At 35.2% G+C, this 21,386-nt stretch overlaps 1 protein-coding gene and 1 pseudogene across 2 annotated transcripts in view; one reads left to right on the forward strand and one right to left on the reverse strand.

The window, feature by feature from the left end:
• Positions 1–21,386, forward strand: part of SKAP1 (src kinase associated phosphoprotein 1) — a 294,181-nt gene that overhangs the window by 70,440 nt on the left and 202,355 nt on the right. For both annotated transcript variants that reach the window (XM_037808263.1, XM_037808264.1), the window contains one exon: positions 6,695–6,720. In XM_037808263.1, coding sequence (XP_037664191.1) covers positions 6,695–6,720 — 26 coding nt within the window. The remainder of the gene's footprint in view (positions 1–6,694; positions 6,721–21,386) is intronic.
• LOC119513243 lies at positions 1,379–2,571 on the reverse strand (annotated as a pseudogene).

A 21,386-nucleotide genomic window follows, 5' to 3' on the forward strand; every position in this document is an offset into this window, starting at 1 on the left:
TACTAAGTCTCAGTTTCCTCATTTGTAAAATGGGCATAGTAATAGTACTGGTCTTATGGGGTTGTTATGAAGGTTACATAAAATAATACGTGTAGAATGTTTTAGCATGATGCCTAGCTTTTGTTAAATGCTTAATATGTTAATTGTGTTAGTATATTTAGGAAATGAGATTCTTTATCTTTTTTAGGCATTGCCAATAATTTGAGGATAGTTGCAGCCATTTGTCTTATTTCACCAGAATCTCTCTAATTAGCTGGCTGAAGGGATAAGGCTCTGAGTTTTTTAATCTCAGTAACTATATTCATTGTTTAGCTCCATGGTTAAGAATTTGATATTCTCCTCTTCAATGTAATGATTTAGAGTCAATAGCCTCATCTTAGCAGAAATCTAGTATTTCTGTGAATCAGTGGTGGCACTTTAGAACAGTATGTTTGCACTTGAAAGTCACTGAAGTATATCTGTAGATGAACTGTAGCTACTTTAGTCACCATTTCATCCTCATTCCTGAGCAAAGGACTTGTAATATAAAAGGCATCTGATAAATATTTGTTGACTGAGTGACTGAATTCTTTAGGTAAGTAAAAAGTCTTTAGAGAAAGACCAATTTTGATGAGTGTTTTTAAGTTGGATGATATTTTCAAGACTTTTCCCCTTAATTTCTCATGAGTACCTGCTCTGAAACCAATTGCTTGGGTTGTGATGGCCTCATTTACTAGCTGTATAATCATAGGCAAGTTACTTCGCCTTTTGATGCCTCAGCTTCCTCATTTGTAAAACAGGCATAATAATAAGGCTAGTCTGTAGAGTAAAGTGGTTATGTAAGGGAAGTGCTTAGAACAGAGCCTGGCAATAGGTTTGGTAAGTCTTTGCATCGTTATTATCATTTCTACTATGACTAATACTACAGCTGCTGCAGCTCACCACGATTCTCTCAAAACGGTGGGCTCAATTTCTTTTTTGTACCTTTCCTTAAACCAAAATCCAATTAATCTCTTTAATTTAAAATCATAAATGCCAAACTTTGTCTTAATGTAATCTGAAAATTTCAAGACTACATATTCTGTACAGTAAGCTAAATGAAAAAAATTTTTGCTCTGTTTATATAGTTTATTAAGTTTGTACTAACAGTCTCATATTACAAAGGCAATTTAGTGGAAGAACCTTCCCTTTGATAGTTGAATCATCTGAAATAACACAGAATTATACGTTAAAAAAAATCTCAATTGGATAACAAAACAAAACAAAAAAGACCAAAAAAACTTTCCTTTCTTACAGGTGTTTGTTGAAGTGGATCTAATTTGCTTTTCTTTTTGAAAACCTCCAAAGACAAAAGCAGCTTAAAATCTAATTAAAATTAATAAAAATTTTGTTTCCTAAACTACTGGTTTCCAGCACTATTTTTTGTTTTCTATTGTTTTGATGCAGGTTCTTCCTTTTTGCTTCTTCTTTTGTTCTTTTCACCATCCCAGCTGCCCCACTTTCTTATGTTCATCATCACTATCAAACTTAGTTTTCTTGCCCTGAAATTGTACTTTTCTTTTAGCAGACCCAGCCTGGGCAGCTTTATTTCTCTTTCCTTTTCCTTTAAATCTGCCACCGCTTGACTCCCATTTGTTTAGGGATTCTTGTTTATCTTCTATGATTTTTTTTTCAGTGCATCTTTCTCTACCTCTCCTAGTATTTCCCCAGTTATTTTTGTTCCTTAATTGTAGGTTACCATTATTTACATCTCTGGCTTTATCCAGTGCTTCTTTAGCTTTTTCTTTAAATAAAATTATTCCCTCTTTTGCTCCTCTGACAAAGTCTATCTATTTTATTTCACCATGACTTGAGAAAAGGATGTGCAAATCTTTTCTACAGGTCTAATCATGTAAGTCACCCGAAAATTTCAGCAAGCATCCAATCTTCTCTTCTAGAGATTTCCTTTCAGCATCTTAGCCAACTTCTGTTTTTCTTCTTGCTCTTGTTTAGCTCTTAATTTAGCTTCCACTTTATTTTTCATTCTTTCTTCATTCTTTTCTGCAAAGTAATCTTCCTTGAAAAGTATTAGCAGGTCTGTATCTTTGTATTTCTGGCCAGGGATCTCTACAAGCTTCTTAGCAGATTCAATGCTATCAAACACAGCAAATATTGATCCCTTAAATGCTTTGTGCAATGTTCTTCTCATCTGAATATTTAGTACTTGACCTTTACCTTCCAGCCATTCTTTTATGTCATCAAGGATTACATTAGTTGGGAAACCTTTAATATAAACAGATCTGTTTTTGACATCATTTTTATACTTGTCATTCACTTCAGGGAGAGGTTTACTTGGAGATCTTCTGATTTTAGTTTTGTCTTTATTTCCATGAGTTCTGCCTTAGATTTGCCCAATGCTTCTACTGTCACATTAAAGTCTGTTGTTAGATGGTTTAATCTATTGAATTTTATCATTATCTCCAAAGGTACCCAGTCCATCCAGTTTGATCTGTTCCTTTAAAAATTTGTCCTGTGGCCAAAATTATACTCAATTTGATGACAGATTTTGGCCTTTAGAGGAGCCATTTTTTCATTATCACCATTTTCGGCCATTGTGGCAACCTTTAGGGTCCTGGTGGTGCAGAGCCGTGCCTCAGGACACCAGTAGCGACACTCTGGTCTTCCAACTAAATGAGAAATTTTATGCTTCCATTTTCATTTTTTGCAGGAACATGTGAAATTGGGTTTTGACTGAATGTGAAAATAATAATCATCAGTATGGTTGTATCATTTTCTCTCTGCTCATTCTGCACTGTTATTTTTTCCGTTCCAAGTATCATTTGCATGGACCTGATGATGTTGCGTATGGATATTGCAGAGGAGTGATAGCTTTACTTCCATACTGAAGCCAAAGCTTCAAAGAGAAGATTAAAGAAGTGTTTGTTATCTATCTGCACAGGCCTGATATGAAATTCTCAGAGGCTTTCAGGATAAACATAGCTCTGTTTGGTGTGCCTGTGTATGCTTTTTCTTCTATTTACTCCTACTGAGGTCTTTGTATTTTGGTTTAAAATTTCTCATTTCAGACTTGTTGGACTCTCTGCCTAAGGAGACTTGTTTTCTGAGTGAAGGGTAAAAATTGGTAGATGTAGCAGGACTTGACTAAATGTCTCCTGAAGAGTGTAGAATTCTCTAGTGTGGAATCATATTCCCAGAGGACACGATGAAGACCATCCAAGGGGTTATGTTTAACAAGACAAGATCAAGACCTTGAATGGTCCAGCAGAGAATTATCCATGGCATCTTCCAGTGAGGAATGAAGTTGCTCACCTTTTGGCCTTTCCTTTTTGCCTCTGTGAACTGTAGAATAGAGGTGTGTGTTTGTTTTTTAACAGACTTTCTTTAGGGTTATTATGTAATTAATACTTAGAATAAAAAGAGAGAGACAAAAGATAGGGTAGCAGGATAGATTTATACCTTCTGAAAAGGAAAGGAACTAACATTCTACTTTATGCAACTCTTTGTTAAGTTCTAATAGGATTTCTATTGACTGAGATATTTAATTACAGTATTTTCTATAAGAAAGCAGATTCCACTATTTATGATCAACTAGACTGACCTGCTACTTTATTTGATGCTGTTAAATTGAGTTCTTTCTTTATAATCAGACTTCTTAAAAAATAGGTATTCTTGAGAGAAACAATACTGTTAATAAATAAGTAACAAAAGAAACTGTTAATAAATAAATAATGAAATAAGTAACAAAAGAAACCAGGGACACTTTACAATAGCTACAGAGGGGAACAGAAAATATGCATGTGTTGGAGAGGAAGGCACAAAAGAGGAGGCTGAGACCATCAGTAACATATTTTACCTATTTAACAATTGGCCTTGTGGTGGTCCTTTTACTGCCACTGCATGACTAGATTTTTTTCTGGACCAATAAATGAGAAAACATTGGTTAGCTAAGTTCCTGCTGTTGCCATCATTAACATTTTGGAAGGAGTGTGTGTGTGTGTGTGTGTGTGTGTGTGTGTGTGTACACCCTAATTTCTATCTATGTTGAATTAGAGGTTGTGCAATGATTGGAACTGGGGGCTAAGGAAATTCCTCAAAAGAAGGTGGAAAATAGCATGTAGGTTTGTAATTGCTCACCCCTTTGATGATTTGCTTGACTAGTTGTGGTTTAGGAGGAAGGAATTTTAAGATAAACTCCTTATGGTGGCCAGGTACAATGGGAACTCCATCCACTGCCTGTTGGGTAGAGATAGACCCATCATCCTACATATACAACCTATTTGTTACAGCATGCCAGTTCCAATTACATATGCCCTTACATTGACATAATCACCCCTTCTAACTGTTGCAGCTTTAGATTTTCCACCCTTTGATCTTCTCTTCCCCCATCCCCTTATCTACTGCAGAAGGCACTGCTGTCCTGGACTTTCTCTGCTCTCTAACTTAGGTATCTTACATTTCTCTTCACCTGATAACTGGCTCGAAACTGCTCTGAGAAAGGGAAAGTCATTCGTGAGGCTCCTCCTCCACCTTCTCTTCCTCATCTCTGGTATTTCGTCCAAAATCAGGTCTGGATTTTGGTAATATATTCCCCACTGACCTCCTTCTCCATTTTTGCAGTAAGGAAATAATCTAGATACTCCCTAGTTTGGTGTGCCTTCCCAAAGTAGCCAAACAACATTTCAGTCATATGTGTGTTTGCGTGTGTGTGCTTGTGTATTGGAAGGCTTACCATTGTCAGTATGCATTGCCTTTTTCTTAATCATTTTTTTTTGGGGGGGTGGGGTTATGTATTGTGCTTGTTTGGATGTTTTATGTCCCCCAAAACTCCATGTTCTTCAAAGCAATCTTGTGGGTGCAGATGTATTAGTGTTGATTAGGTTGGAATATTGGATTAAATTGTTTCCATGGGGATGTGACCCACCCAATTGTGAGTGGCACCTTTGATTAGGGTGTGACCTCTTGATGGTATGTTTCCATGGAAATAAGGCCCCACCCATTCAGGGTGGGTCTTGATTAGTTGACTGGAGTCCTATAGAGCTCACAAACAGAGGGACCACAGTGCAGCTGTGAGTGACATTTTGGAAAGCAATTTAGAGAGACATTTTGAAGATGGCTGTTGAAAGCAGACTTTTAATCGAAAGTACGATTTGTTTTGTATGACTGCGTGGTATGTGAATATATCTCAATAAAATGATGATTAAAAAAAAAAAAAAAAAAAAAAGAAAGCAGACTTTTGCTCTGGAGAAGCTAAGAGAGGACAAACCGCTCCAAGAGCAACATTTTGAAGAATGCACAGGAGCTGAGAGAGAAGCTGGAACATAGTCCAGGATCAGCAGATGCCAGCCAACAGAGGTTTTCTGGATGCTATTGGCCTTCCTTCGATGAAGGTACCCTATTGTTGATACCTTACCTTGGACACTTTATGGCCTTAAGACTGTAACTTTGTAATCAAATAAACCCGTTTGTAAAAGCCAATCCATTTCTGGTATTTTGCAAAATGGCAGCATTAGCAAACCAGAACATGGACTCTTAAGATTCTGATGAAAACTATGGACTTTCTCCCCTGGAAAAAAAAAGATGTTCATATGCACATATACACTGCTAAAAGGTCAAGAGGCAGATGGAAAAATATCCATTCTGTTTAGTGTCATGGAGGTTACTGAGTCCATATCAAGAATTTAGGTAAAGTGACTGTGAGCCAGATTAAAGTATTTCGAGGAGTGAGTGGTAGGTGAGGAAATAAAGAGAGCAAGTTCAGACACCTCTTTTGAAAATTTCACTATGAAGGGAGGAGAGAGAAGACAGACAGCACATGGAAGGATATCACATGGTGGGGGTGGGGGTGTTATGAGGGTGGGTTTGCTTTATTTTTATATAAGCATAAATTCTGATGGAAAGGGCTCAGTTGAGAGGAAGAGGTTGAATATACAAGCAAGAAAATCGATGTAGAATAGTGCAAGGTTCCTGTGAAGGCAGGAAGAAGTGGGATCCAAAGAAGAATAGACTTTTGTGGGTAACCACCATATATAATCATATATTGTTTCTGTGGGGAAAATTGCAATTTAGGTTCCATATAAGTGACTTACAAATGATCTTTTCCACCACTGCAATTTCATTAAGTTTAGACTTCAAGGGTTGCCAGTTTTGCCAGTCATTTCCCAAAATAAAAGAGGAGATGGAATTACACAGTAGACTGCAAGAACTCCAGTCTTGGATTGGGTACTGAAATGTTAGATGACCTTGAGTCAGCTGTTCATGCTTCAGCTGTAAAATTAATAATTTTGGCTTAGGAGGCATTTGGGGATGTGTTGGGGAGTGTTTTGGTTGTCACAACAAATGGGGGTGTCCAGGACTAGTGATGCTAATCATCCGTGTAATACACAGGACAGCTTATCACAACAAAGAATTGTCCTGCCCAAGTTCTTAGAGCTCCTGATGAGAAACCCTGGGCTACTGCTAGCTGACGTCTGAGGGACTTTCCAGCTGTAACATTATCTAAGGTGTTAAAGTGAGTTAAACACAGCTTTGAGCCTTTAAGAATCTTTCAAATCTCAGGGACAGCCCTTTGATTTTTCTAAGATAGTAGTAATTTTGCCTAGTTATTGACTATTTAGCAAGCTTTTGGACTGGGTGTTATAGCTGCTTTCTACCAACTGAGATTGAGAAATAATTAAATACAAGTTTGACTTATCTCCATTTTCCCCTTGTATTTCAGGTACCACTGGGAGTTTCAGCCCCAAGGTGAGTTCTCTTTGACTCCTCATGGTTTTACACTGAAAATGTGTGGTTGATATTGTTTACTTCTCTCTCTTCTAAATAAGCTTCTCCACAAAGTGGCATTAGCAGTTCTGAGGAAAGTTAGTGGAGTGTTTAATTAACCTTCACCCTGCTGGGCCTCCCTGCCATGTTTTTTTAGCAACTAGAGGCTCGGTTGCTTCTGCCTTCTGAGTGGATTGTTGCTAGATTATTTTATAGAGCCAAAATATAATAGACTTTTATTCCTTTTGCTTTGTTAGGTGCAAACAGGATCCACTGGCATTTAAATAAAATGGTGGCTGAGTCCATAATAAAAACATTGGGAGGGTTTCAACTCAGCTAATCTTTCATTTGCTCCAGAAATAAATTCCAGTATGTTACCTCTTCGATCACAGTGCTCTTCTACACAGTCTGACTGTCTGGCAGCAGAGAAATGTCAGAAATGGAGCAGTGCTGCAATTCCCACTAGAACAGTGTTATCACATTTTAATATGAGCCTCACTGCAGCCTTGGTGCTTCTAATTGCTTTCAAACCATTGTTTTCCTGCTTTTGCTTGATGAACCCAGCATCTGGCATGATTCTAAGAAATACAACAGACAGCTGTATGCAAAATTAAAAATAAAAAAAGGACAGGATTAGGACATATTTTTAAAAGATTCGAAACTGGAATTTTTTTTCTGAATTTGAACAGTTTGAATGGGTGTCTTTAAATTATATATGTGTATGCTTTAGAGTATAAAGGATCTTTTTAGTACTGTGGTTGAGAATGTCAGAAACATCAACCTGAATATTAATGATCTTTATTCATTATAATGGAGGATTTTAATTTTCTCAAAAAAATCACAGAGTTTTAGATCAAACTTGCAAATAGTTTGATAAACCATCTGCCCTATAACTTTTTTTTAACAATTTTAAATTTTTCCAACACTTTTTCTTCTCTTAATGTTGTCAGTGTATCCAGTGTCAGTGAGCAGTAATACCTTAAAGAAATTCAAATTGTGAGTGATAATACTAGTTTTATTAAGATTTTTCTTTTCCTAGCCCACACTTTGTTTCAGTGTATTTCAAGCTTGTAAGGATTTCTTTAAAAGCCAACCTGAAGAAAGAAAAAATCATGTATTTTTAAAGTTTTTTGACTCTTGTAAGTTAAAGTTGAAGTACTTATAATAATTTGATGTGGTATTACTGTGTATCTCACTATCCTAAAGCATTTATAACTGAAAACATAGATTATGTAGTAGAGAATTATATGTAATGATGTAGCAGTTTGCTTTGCAGAATGCAAAGTGTGCTATTCAGGGAATGGCCCTATAGTTCAGGGTTTAACAGATGTTAACCAAACTCCACAGGGTGCAGAAATGAAAGTGAACTGGCAGAAATGAATGGAATTTGAGGGTAGAATTAATTACCTAAAGGAGAAATAAAAAATTAGTGTCAGAATTGTGGTATAGTACTGTTGAGATGAGAAAATAATTTTAGAACACAAGAAACTATATGGGGCTAAAAAGACACAGGGCGCATCTTACCAGAGTCTTGTGATAGTGGCAACACAGACTTCCAGCACAGGGCAACGTCCACATGCACCTTTCCTTTTTGAGAGAGGGCAGAGGGAGAGCAGCTGAGGGGACAGCTGAGATCGGGAACATTCAGGGTGGTATGGCCGTAGACGAGGGGACAATGGAAAATAATTTATTTAGAACAAAAAACTATATTTGCTGCTCGACAATTGACTGAACATAAGTAGTGAAATACTCACTATTTGGAAGTAAATATAAAGAAAGGTCAGGTGGAAAAATCCTTATAGATTGTGTCCCCCCTACCTCCCCCTCCTTGCTCTTCCCCTTACATTTTCAGGAGTAGGGGAGTCCTTCTTTCACTTTGCATTTTTGATTAGATCTTAGCTGACAGTGTGCTTCAAAAACTGGTGGGGTGAGTGGGAGCAGCCACAGGTCTATGTAAGGTTCCACAGGATAATTTAGGATTGTGAAAAGAATAGGACTATGTAGGAAACAGAACAGATGGCAGAAGAATTTAAAAGGCACTAGAAGGCTAGGATGGGAGTGAGAAAGGACAGAAATGATGGCCCCAAAATTTCCAGTCATTTTTTTCTGTATCAAGAACCTCTGTACTGGAAGATGATAGGATGAATTTTATTAACTTGGTGCATTTGCCTGAATACACATTTGCATTCTTCAGGATATTTGGAGTAACCAAAGTCTGGTGACTGGAAGGAAAATAGTTCATAATTATGAAAGATCCCTTGTTTGTAAAATCCCTTTACTGGTAAAGTCTGGGATGAGTCGAATGGTGCTCTGAAGAGGTAATGCTTAAAGGAAGACTCCTGGGAGAGTGAACCACCCAGATTTAGAGAAGGATTGACAAACAAAGTTTTCCTTATCCATCGTTGTATTCAATTCTGGGTTTAATGTAGTTGGCAGAGTGACCCCTGAGTATTTAGGGAGAGTCTCGTCTATATTCTGGAGAGGGCACAGTGCATAGAAGGAAGAGCATGGACTTGAAACAGCCTGACAGACTTGGCTTCAATTCCACTTCTCCCTTTCCTATGGTCGTGTGACCTTAGCAAGTTGTATAATTCCTCTGAACCTAAGCTTCCTTATCTATAAATTGGGGATGTGTCAGACACTGTGCTAACTACTTACACACTCTATCTTGTTTAATCCTCATAACAACCCTATGAAATAGGTGCTGTTAATATACTCATTTGACAAACGGGAGTAATGAGGCACAGAGAAGTTAGAAGTTAGGAAGCCTGCTCAAGGTCACACAGCTCAAAGATTCTAGCTTGGTCAGTATGACTCCAAAGCCCATACTGAGTTTTTTGTTTGTTTTTAAATATATAACAGCTTTTTGGAGATATAATTAACATATCATCAAATTCACTCTTTTAAACTGTACAAATCAGTGGTTTTTAGTATATTCATAGAGTTGTGCAACTGTTACACTATCTAATTTCAGAACATGTTCCTCACTCCCAAAAGAAACCCCATACCCACTAGCAGTTCCAGGCCCAAGCTCTTCATTGCCCTATTTTACTTCCTCCTTGCAGGGTTGTTATGAGGCTTAGTGGTCATGTGTGTAAGTACCTAGCACAGAGCCTGGTCATGTAAACAGCAAGAAAATGCAATTTCTATTTATGATAGTGTTAATGGTAATTCTTTCCACATTTCCACGCAAGTCTTCTTATTGGTCCATTGTCCACTTCTTGAATGATTTTCATTAATAAAGAATTAGATATAGGGAAAAATAAAACAATCCAAAGAATTTCTTACTTTAATAGAAAGAGAACATAAATGGAAGAGTTCTTTTAACTAGCTCAGATATGATTGGAGAATATGGGAAAGGCTTTTTATTTTTATTTAGAATACGATGCAAAATTCCTCTCATAATTCAAGTCCTATTTACTTTAAAAACTTCTTTTCTACTTAATTTTTCATTTAGAATTACAAGGAAAAGACATTAAAATCTTTGTCATGAAATTTTTACCGTTTCAGTAATTGATCAGGTATCTAAGAGACAATATTGATCAGATGTCTAAAAATAATACCAGTTTTGCCTTTTTTATCTGATGACATGATCACTTTATGTCATTAAGCAAGCTGATTTCTTTCATTTTGTTTCAGTTTTCCTTTTTATAAAATGAGTTAATTTTTGTCAGTTATAATTTAATCAGTCCAGATTTCAACTACAGGTTGTAATGTTTATAACATAAAATTTATTGCTATAACAAAAATCTTCATGAATATTAGATAGAATTGCCCACAATGGACCCAGAGTCTAAAATAAATGATACAATATTTAAGTAAAATTTTAAGAAAGACCATGAGAATATTTTAAATATATGTAACAAATTATTTGTCCAGTGGTCACTTACTTTACAATTTGTGGTAATGATGAAATAGGCCATTGAAATTTATTGCCATCTTGAAAATTCTTTGAGCTTCTGTCTGTTTGGTATAGAGGATTTCTGAGAAAATTATTTGATATTTCAATATGAAAATTTTCTACTATGTGAATCTTAAAAATTTAATTGTGAAACAGCAAGCCTGTATTCCTTGTTAAAGCAAATTAATGCCTAAAAATATAGGTTGGCAAAACCATGTACTGCAAAGTGAATAAAGAAAATGTTATTATAAAGCCAGTTAACTGTAGATTAAAAGAGAATTAAGAGGCATATCAGCTAATGTGTGTACCTTATTTGCATCCTGAGTCAAACAAATAAACTATAAAAATAAATATGAGAGAATTAGAAATTCGAATACTGACTGGATATTTGATATTATTAGGAAATTACTGTTAATTTTTAGGTGTAGTAATGGTATTGTGGTTATGGTTTTTTTTTAAAGTCTTTATCAGATGGAGAGACATACTGTAATATTTATAGAGGAAGTGATATGATGTCTGACATAGTATTCAAAATAATATGGGAGGGAGGAGGAAGGGAAGAAGGTGTAGATTAAACAAAACCATTTAAAAATGGACAATTGTTGAAGCTGGATGATGAATACATAGGGGTCACTACACTATTTTTTTCTACTTTTGTATATGCTTAAAATTCTCCATAATACAAAGTTAAAAGAAAAAGAAATTCAGGTTGGGATTAATTTTAAAAAGTGGCATTATCCTTTTATTTCTATCGTGAGACCTAGTACATTAACACATAAGATACTTTAGGTATCTTGGACACAGAATAGTGATCTTTTTAAAGAATGTCATTTCTGTGTTAAAAAGCTAGTGTTTTGTGGTGAGATGAACATGAGCTTTGAAACTAGACCAGAATTTGAATCCCAACTCTTCTACCTGCAGACTTTGTGAGCTAAACCAAGTGATGTGACCTCTCAGACCTCAGTTCCTTCATCTATAAAATCCTGCTAATAATATCTACTACCTAGTTGTTAGGAATTGTAATGAGTTATGAGATGATGAATGCATGAGCAGTGCATGCCACATAGTAGACACTTAGTGCTAGCAAGTATTAGTTTTAGGTTTCAAAGTAGGACTATGCAAAGTAAATGCATGTATGGAACGCTGACAAAATATAATTCATCCATTCCAGCTGAACCCTGGTGTAGGCCGTGCAATCCACCATGTATATATTTGTAAGGTTTGCTTTTATAGGGTGTATGTGCAGAATTTTTATTGGTAGGCATTTCAGAGGTTAGATTTATTGCTCTGTAATGTCTGAGACATGTTGAATCGAAGCACGGATGTCATATAACTTCTTGTCCCTTGCTTTCACTACTTGGAGCTTGTAGTTATGACAACTACAAGAAGCAAACCATTAAAGCAGCAAAGAAACACCATCTTTGCACTAAAAAAACAGAAAGAGAGAGAGAAGGGGGTTTTTCTTTGAAGTTGAAGAGAAGTGTTCTTGAATTAATGGAGTGTACAGTGATTTTGCTAAATTTTATTTATGAAAATACTCTTTGCATTCTTGCCAAAAGGTTTTAGCACAGTCATAAGTAGGCTTTATACAAAGAAACACAGACTAAATTTACGATGTGTTTGCAAATGTAAGAAAAAGTCTGAATTTATAATATTTGTAATTTATTGTTAAGTATCTTTCTATCACTATTCCTGGAATGCTAATATTTTATAAACACTAGTATTGGCTATGAACCTGGAATATCCTAACCTATACTACTTGTTAAAAAGAAGTCTTCCGGAATGTTTTCCGTGGTTTTTTGGGGGATTTAATAGGAGGGAAATATATATACAGGATGAATATTCCTTTGGTCCAACTTTTTTGCATCAACAATCTTGACAGCTGCTTTTGTGGCTTGACTTCCTTTAAGCATCCCTCCCCCCCGCCTTTCCTTTGGATTTGCTACATTTTATACAAATTAATCTGTGGAAAGTGGATATACATATAAATTGTTTTTGAGGTTAATTATTTACTTTGATACCTTTTCAAATATTTTACTTCCTATGTATCTACTGCTGTTTTTTTTAAAAGAGTGAAATGATGCGTTTTTAAATTAATTCACTAAACTTTACAACTACTGTCAAAGGAAAATGTTTCTTTAGTAGAAAGACTCACTTTTTTCCTTTTTAAAATTAAAATTTTCTGAGATTTTTGTGCCTTTTGTAAATTTCCTATTCTAGAGTAGATAGTATTGAGACAAAAGAAAAAGGAACTGACTTTCATGCAGGTGAAAGGAAAAATCATTGAAGTCAGGTGATGCTGCTTTCTACATTCCCTTCATAATATATTATGTACAAGGGTATTCATTATAGCATTGTCCAGCAATTGAGGCTAGTTAAATAAATTATGCTATATCTATTAACTGGAATGCTATGTAGCAGTTAAAAATAAAATAACACACATATATATATGTAGCATGGAATAATCTCCAAGGTGTATTGTTAAGTGAAAAAAGCAATTTAGGCAAACAGTCTACAGTTTGTTTCTCTGTGTATGTGTGTGCATATGCACATTCACACAACTTTTACTTATGTATGGAATATATTTGGAAGGCTTCAGAAAATCTATTAACAGTAATAATTTCTGGGGAGTGGGATATATGTATGAGTGGAAGACAGCATTTCCATTAGTATATCCTTTGGTAATCATTTAAATTTTCACCATGGGCATGCATTATTTTTTAATTTTAAAAAGTTAGTTAATACAAAATGAGGTAAATTTATATGTGCTGATATGAAACAATCTCCAAGATAAATAGCTAAGAGTAAAGACAGGTACAAAACAGAACAAATCCTACCATTTGTTTAAAAAGAAAAAAAAAAAAAAGAAAACATACATACCACACACAGAGACACTTGTTATATTTACGTAGGTAACTCATAGAACACCCAGAAACCTCAAAATAGTTGTTTTTGGAGAGAAGGACCAAGTGTGTAGGGAGGAGGGAGATGTGTTTTTCATTATATGACTTCTTGTAAGACTTGAAATTTCTACTTGGGATATGCTTAAAATGCTATTTAATAAAGAAGCTTACAAAAATTTTTATTTAACACACTACTGTACTCTGTTTCAGTAGAAACATGATTTGGTAGTTTCTTATCTATTCAAGTTTTTTTCCCTTTTATTTATTTATTTTCACACATGAATTGATGGGTGAGACCCTGATCAAGGTATAAAATAGCAATATTTGTTGTTGTTCAGTGTTTTGAGAACCAGCAGAATGTAGGTACGCTGAATCGACTTACCACTTAAAAGATAATTTAAAAATAAATAATAAAGTAGTTTCATATATTACCCATGATAACTGATTATGAATATATTTTTTACCCTATCTCAGTCTTTTCATATGTAACAATTAAAAGTTCATAGAAACAACAAAAAGACAGACAACCCAATTATAATGGACAAAGGATCTGAATAGGCATTTCTCCAAAGAAGAGATGCAAATGGCCAATAAGCGCACATGAAAAGATGCTCAATGTCATTAGTCATTAGGGAAATGCAAATCAAAACCACAATAATACATCACTTCACACTTGCTAGAATGGCAGTAATTTTTTTAAAAAAGGAAACCAACAAGTGTTGGCAAGGATGCAGAAAAAATGGACCCTCATACATTGCTGGTGGGAGTGTAAAATGTGCAGCTGCTGTGGAAAACAGTTTGGTGGTTTCAATAAGTTAAATATAGAACACAGAATTACCATATAATCCAGAAATTCCACTTCTATTTTTGTAAACCCAAAAAATCGAAAGCAGGCATTCAAACATAAACTTGTATATAAATGTTCATAGAAGCTCTGTACACAATAGCTAGAAGGTGAAAGCAATGCAGTTATCTATCAACAGATGAATGGATAAACAAAATGTGGTATATCCATACAATGGAATATTCTTCAGCTATAAAAGAAATGAAGTATTGTACATGCTACAACATGGGTGAACCTTGAAAACATGCTAAGTGAAATAAGCCACATGCGAAAGGAAAAATATTGTATAATTCCATTTATATGAAATGTCCAGAATAGGAAAACCCATAGAGACCAAGAGCAGATTGGTGGTTGTTTAGGGCTGGGAGAAGAGGGAAATGGGAAGTGACTGCTTACTAGGTAAAGAGTTTCCATTTGGGGTGACGAAAAAGTTCTGAAACTAAATAGTGGTATTGGTTGCCCAACATTGTAAATATACTTAATGCCACTGGATTGTACACTTTAAAATGGTAAATTTTATATTATGCATATTTTGGCATCAAAAAAAAGAGTGCAAACAATATCCTTAGAGCTTCTGATTCTTGTCTTTATTTAGATGGCAAGGAAAATCAAGTAATCAGTAAATGAATAACTGCTGAAGTTTAGTTGATTAGCTTGGGGACTCTTGTCAAGAACAAAATAATGTATGAAGTGTTTTTCTTAGAAAGTATTATCCCTGAACTGAAACAGAAAACCAGGTGAAGAATGTAGTTTTTCAATACAGAATTTTGGCATAAAAATTAATCTACCTCAGCAATTCTGCCTTTAATGAATTTGCATGTTCTGAACCCAGAACAAAATATTGAGAGAAGGGTGTGGTTAATTTGGATATAAATTTTTTGGTTCTTTCGCTTATAATTTTTTTGTAAATAGACTAAGCTTTTGGATTTGAAACCCAGTGAGTTTGTTTGATATTTGGAGGCTAAATAATGTGGTGGGTAGGCCCAGTTCCATTAGAAAGCATTAATTTTTCATTCTGCTTCCAATCAGCACATACTTGTCTCAGAAACTTGTTTAATACTTACTGTTTACCAGGAGGACCAAAGTATCACAATTACAAGAAGTGGACTTCTTGGTTATGGGCAAGGAAATTTAATATAACACACAGAATACATGTTGACTCTTGTGAGGCAAGTAGTAAAAGAGCCAATCTTGTGAACCTGTCTGTCCTCCTTGAACTGTTGATGTGTGTTTAACATACACCTGCCAGCCTGAAAAAGTTCTTGGTCATAATTCATCTTTAAAAGTTATTTTCCTAAGCTTAAAAAAGTGGTGTTCCATACCCGTAAGGTTTGTATAATTGTGTTGGTGCTACCTCAATAAAAAAGAAAAAATAAGGAGATACTCTTCCACGTGAACTTCCATCACTAAAAGCACTGAACTTTGAACTGAGTCGTTGACAGTGAGAGGTTTTGGATGTTTTGGATACTATGTATCTTTCTATTTTTACTCCTGGGACATTTGTAAAACTTTTCTTGTTTCTGCCTATAGCCTGTAGATCAAGTAGAAGAGCAGAACATGCACACTCTCTCTTTTTAGTCCCAGTCTTCTTTAGTGGCAGACACTGGAATCCAGATGGACTTATGGTTCCTCTCAAGAAGTTACTTTTTAAGGTTATGTTGATCCACTAATTAAAGTGTAATAGATCCTAGGAAACATCAGGATTATAAGTCAGTGCTAAAATCTACTACAGTTTGTTGTTTGGGGGAAAGGAAAGCTGGGAGGAGAGAGCAAGATGAACCAATAGTAGTAATAATAAAATAGCTACATTTAGGTAGCATTATATTTTTCAAAGCATTTTCCTGTTGTGTGATTTAAAGCACGATGGTACCGAAAAGAAATACATTCATTAATCAAGCCAGGTCCAAGCTCTATTTGGGCATGGAATTGGGCCCACCCACCACATTATTTAGCTTCCAAATATCAACATACTCACTGGGTTCAAATCCAAAGCTTGAATGATTGAGGCAGGGTCAAAATATCCAGGATCCAATAGGATCAATAGAAAATGCTGGGAAAATTTCAATTTATTGATTTGACTTGCCCAAAGTAGTTGTATTAAATTTTGTAAGCATGAAATTCATGCCAAAAGTGGTATTCAAAATAAAAAGTCACTACAGCAATACTACTACAATATATTTGAGCCTATGAATTGGAATAGCTCCTTCTGGACCAAATCACTGGCCACATTTAGCTTTGCCAATCAGTTCCAGTTCCCATACCTAATGTTAGTACCACTACTGCTAATTTACACTTTTGATCACAGATTTATTTACTTTACTGAAGTGAAAAAATATTAATTTATAGGACATGCCATAAATTCAAGTCATCGACTGTCTTTTGGTATGCTTTACCTTTGAGTAATGATCATAATTTATAAAGTGTGCAGACTTGGAGACTGTACAGCTCAGTGGATTAGAACAAGAGCTTAGTAATCAGACAAGGTAGATTCAAAGCCTGGCTCAGCCACTTATGAGTCACCTATGTGACTTTGGTTTAATCTCTGTGTCTCAATTTCTTCTTCTGCAGCTTTGGGATAATAATATATCACAAGGTTTTTTTTTTTTTTGAGGATTAAATGAAACAGTACATGAAGAATTTGACCCAGAGCCCACACCTAGTAAGAGTTCAGTAAGCTATTATAAGTTTATTATTATTATGGGTGATTGTCTCCAATAATTCAAAACATGGTAAAAATCCAGTTTAATAGCTTCCTAATAAGAATTAAGGACTGGGAATACAGTAGTTCGAGGAGATCAGAACTATGAACCTCTAATTCCAAGCTACCTGGTTGCTGTATGAGAAATGTATTCATTTTATAATATATTTACCCACATTCTACCAATGACCTAGGTTTACATGTTTTGAATTCTGTTAAAATCTAACTCTTATGTAAAATATTCTAACTCAGTAGGTTCTATTTTAGTACTTGATGACCAAAACAGTGTTAGATGGAATGATGTGTTAGTGTAAAGCCAGAATGATTGCTGACAGGCTGTTACTGGCTTTATGAAGTATACATTGTCACATATATAATAATCTGGTTTATATTGGTTGCTGCCAGGCCTCCAGTTTGTTAATGTCTAGGATTTATGTCTTTATGTGAAACCTAAAAAGGGTTAAAAAATCTTGGCATTTTCTGGGGAAGGGGAAGGAGCAAAAGGGTTTCTAAGGTGGTTTTATATATATATATATATAATTTTTTTTTTTTTTTAAGGACTAGGATGATGCTACACACTGCAGCTCACCCTACTGGCCAAAATGAAAAACTACATCACAAAGAACCATTTTTTTGAAGGACAGGGTGAAAAAGAACTTTTCAATTGGCCCCCAACTGTCATTTTCCTGTCTAGTCCACCACTGAGAAATGTAGTTTATTCTGGGAATATTATAAGTTGCCCTTTGGTTGTTGGAGTCACTGGTGGTGTCGCAGTGAATGTTCTACGTGCTTCTAATCAATTTGGTTCCATTTCTGATCATTTAGATTGCTCTAATATATTATAAAATATATATAATGTATAGCAAATGATATTCTTAAAGATTTTAAGAAGTTTGTTACTCTTAGCATGAATATGTAATTAGTGAACAGCATCCTGAGCCAAAAAATTTAGACTTAGACTGAGTTTTCTTCTTGTACTTTCAAGATCTAGTTGGAGCAACTTGAAAAAGAATGATAAACTGAAACTTTCGTTGCCTGGTCCATCGTTTATCCTGTAGACTTAATGACATCCAATACTGTTACACCCACTGCCAGGGCCTTGGGAAAAAAGAATATTTATACATTGAGTTATGGATAGAGGTAGGAGAAAAAAAGAGATAGGCAGAAAGTCAGACTGTATAGAACAGAGAAGAATTTGAGACCTTCACTACATGTGGATTAATCACAAGAACTAACCACGCAAATCCAAATGGATATTTAGAAACCGCTGAAGCCTCTAAGATGTTCTGTGAGAAACACCATACATTTTCTAATGCATGAGTATGTGCAAAAGGTGTGTAATTTATAATGGAAGTGTTGACAGAACTTTAGCATTGGTGTTGCAGATGTGCTCTATAATATATTTACGTGTGACTAACATTTCACATATATGGGCACATCTGTGCCCAATATATATCTTTAGTTGGGTATTATACTCACTAACAGGTGAATGGTTATAATAAGGAATTGTAAGTAGCTGTTTTGTTAATCTTGCCATAGTTCAGCTTTGGGAACTCCATTACTATTAAATTGGTCCATGAAAATCTGGCAACATTAATGCTATCAAGCATGAAAACTAACTGGATTTGGATCAGGGACCCTTATATATAGCATTTTAGTGAGGATTTATTAGTTCAAAAAGGGAAATGTGTGTTTCTTGGGTTCTTAAATATTAAGTAAAATCAGAAGTCATGTGTTCTCGTCCAACGGCAACAATAAAAACAAAAAACAAAAGATCATAAATAATTTTTCATTCATATCTGTTTCCTTATATTATCGAAAGATACTTAGTGAAGTAACAGCAAACCCTAGGAAGTTCTGAACCATAGGCATGTAAACAGTTGGTTGAGGATGTGAATAAAGTTTTTGTGATATAGCTCACAATAAATTAGAAAAGAAATAAAAGATGATGACAGCTAACATGCAAGAAAAATTTCAGCTTTTACATATTGAATAAGCAAATGTGTATTTATATGTTTTGTCTGTTATTTGTTATTCTCATATTTTGTGTTTGATGCTTAAACTGTTTTCGACAGACTTAATGACATCCAATGCTATTAAAGAATCTTTAGATTCTTTCTCATTTCTTTGGTAAAATTGTTGACATAATGGCCAGTGTTGTCCCTAAATAGTATCTGCAAGTTCAGAACCAGACCGATTTGCTGTGAGTCAAAATAGTTACAAGGGGAGCATCATCCTGGTTCATTTTCCTCCCTGTTTTATTTGGAATTGAATTAGGAAATGAAAGTTTTTAGCAGTTTAATTCACTTCTCCATAAAGTTTATGGAGCAGCAACAGCTGGTTCAATCCATGGCAGAAAAAGCCAACTTCTAGTGGCCAAGCTATTATTTCAGAATTAAGGGAGAAAACTCATTAACTGTTAATGAAAACACAGGGAATAAAAACAAATAGCACAGAAACCCTAGCAAATAATTACCTTACACCTGACACAAAGCTGCTTTATCTTTCTGCTCCAACCCTCAGAAATTCCCAACTTATCACTCTGTGGTGCATGAATGAAATTGAGTTTGACTCGAGGAAAGAACGATAGAGAAATTATCCCCTTTACAGGCCCCTCAGCATGATGCTCAGTGGAGAACCTGCCGTTGGATATACTGAGGAGTGTACCTAGTGCCCAATTCTTACAATACTTAGGATAGAGCCACAAATTACCAGCTAATAGCAGGCAAACCCTTGCTATAGTTCCCCCAGATCTTCTTTAGAGAAACATAGAGAAGGGACTGAAGGTAGTGGATGTGATCAATGGAGATATGGTGTGTTAGAATATATATCTGTATAGAAATGTATTGATTCTGAGCGAGTTGCGGTGGGAGAGTGTGTCTCTGGTGGCAAGGGGTCTTGCTTGTAAGAAAGCCATCTAAGCAGATGGAGTTCCCAAGCCCTAATTGTAGAGCTGCTGAGTGCAAATGTCTTGTCACTATAGTTTGTGATCATTTATGTCTGATCCCACTGGACTATAGTGGTAGCTTCTTGGAACTGCAGTTGTCAGGGCTGTAGACAAATCCAGAGAGCACTTGTAGTTGTGTTGTAAGGAAAAATGATGTTCTAAACTTCAACAAATCCAAAATGTCCACGGTAATTGCTGGTTTATCTATAAAACTTTTCACCCATGCGTCTTGACTAGTTTTAATCATTTTTAATTACAGGGGAGTGTCTATTTATATAGTGTTAAAGGCTTGTTTCTGTGTGTGCCCAAGGGAGTTGGGCTACTTGATATATCACGAAAAACACTTATAACCACATCTCCATAATCAGGAACTAATTATGCAAAACATTTTTAAATGTTTCCCCCACTGCAACCATTTTTAGTACTGACCTAGGCTCTGTTTTGCTGCACTATGTTGGATGTATACCTTCGTGGAGGCATGGTCTTGTGTTTGGCACAGGGTGTCTGTTGAAAGCCCACCTTGGGTAACTATACTCAGAAACCATAGGGATCATGTGAAGATGACTTTTTCTTCTAAAGGTAGTAAATCAAGTGCCAAAATGGGTGGGTATTTTGGATGAGACTTTGTAAACAAAGCCTTAAATGCAATGTGATATTCTGGAATGCATCTTGGAGCAGAAAAAAGGACATTAGTGGAAGAACTGGTGAAATCCAAATTAAGTCTGTAGTTTAGTTAATAGTAATATACTAACTCTAATTTCTGTGTTTGACAAATGTACCTTAGTATCTAACAAGTAGACATTAGGGGAAACTGGATGAAAGGTGTTCGGGAACTCTTTGTACTATCTGTAACACTTTTATGAATCTAAAATTATTACAAAATAAAATGTTCATTAGAAAAACAACAAAGCAAAACAAAATCCCTTTCTGATCTGCTTTTTTTTTTTTTAAAAAAAAAAAGGCTAGAATGTGTAAAATTAGGGCTTTTTCTTTATTTTTTTCTTGAGTTTTCTTTTTTCTTTAGTGGTAGACTTGACAAATTTCTGAAGCAAGCAGAAAACTTTGAGTCCAGAATGATAGTTGATAAAGAATGTTCAATATATCCTACAAATGTTAAATTTTGCTTGGCAATCCAAACTACTTCTACTACCACCACTACTATTTCTTCTTCTTCTTCTTCTTCTTCTTATTATTATTATTATTATTATTATTATTATTATTTTAGTGGATTTTTATTTGGCCCAAAATAAAAAATTTCTTTTAACCTAGCAGCTCACTTTCAGGTTACCTGCCAGGCAGTGCATTTAGTTCATGAGTATATAATTTCCGTGGATTTGCATTGGTGTAAAATTTCA

Source organism: Choloepus didactylus, chromosome 18 (genome assembly GCF_015220235.1).
Source record: "Choloepus didactylus isolate mChoDid1 chromosome 18, mChoDid1.pri, whole genome shotgun sequence".
NCBI lineage: Eukaryota > Metazoa > Chordata > Mammalia > Pilosa > Megalonychidae > Choloepus > Choloepus didactylus.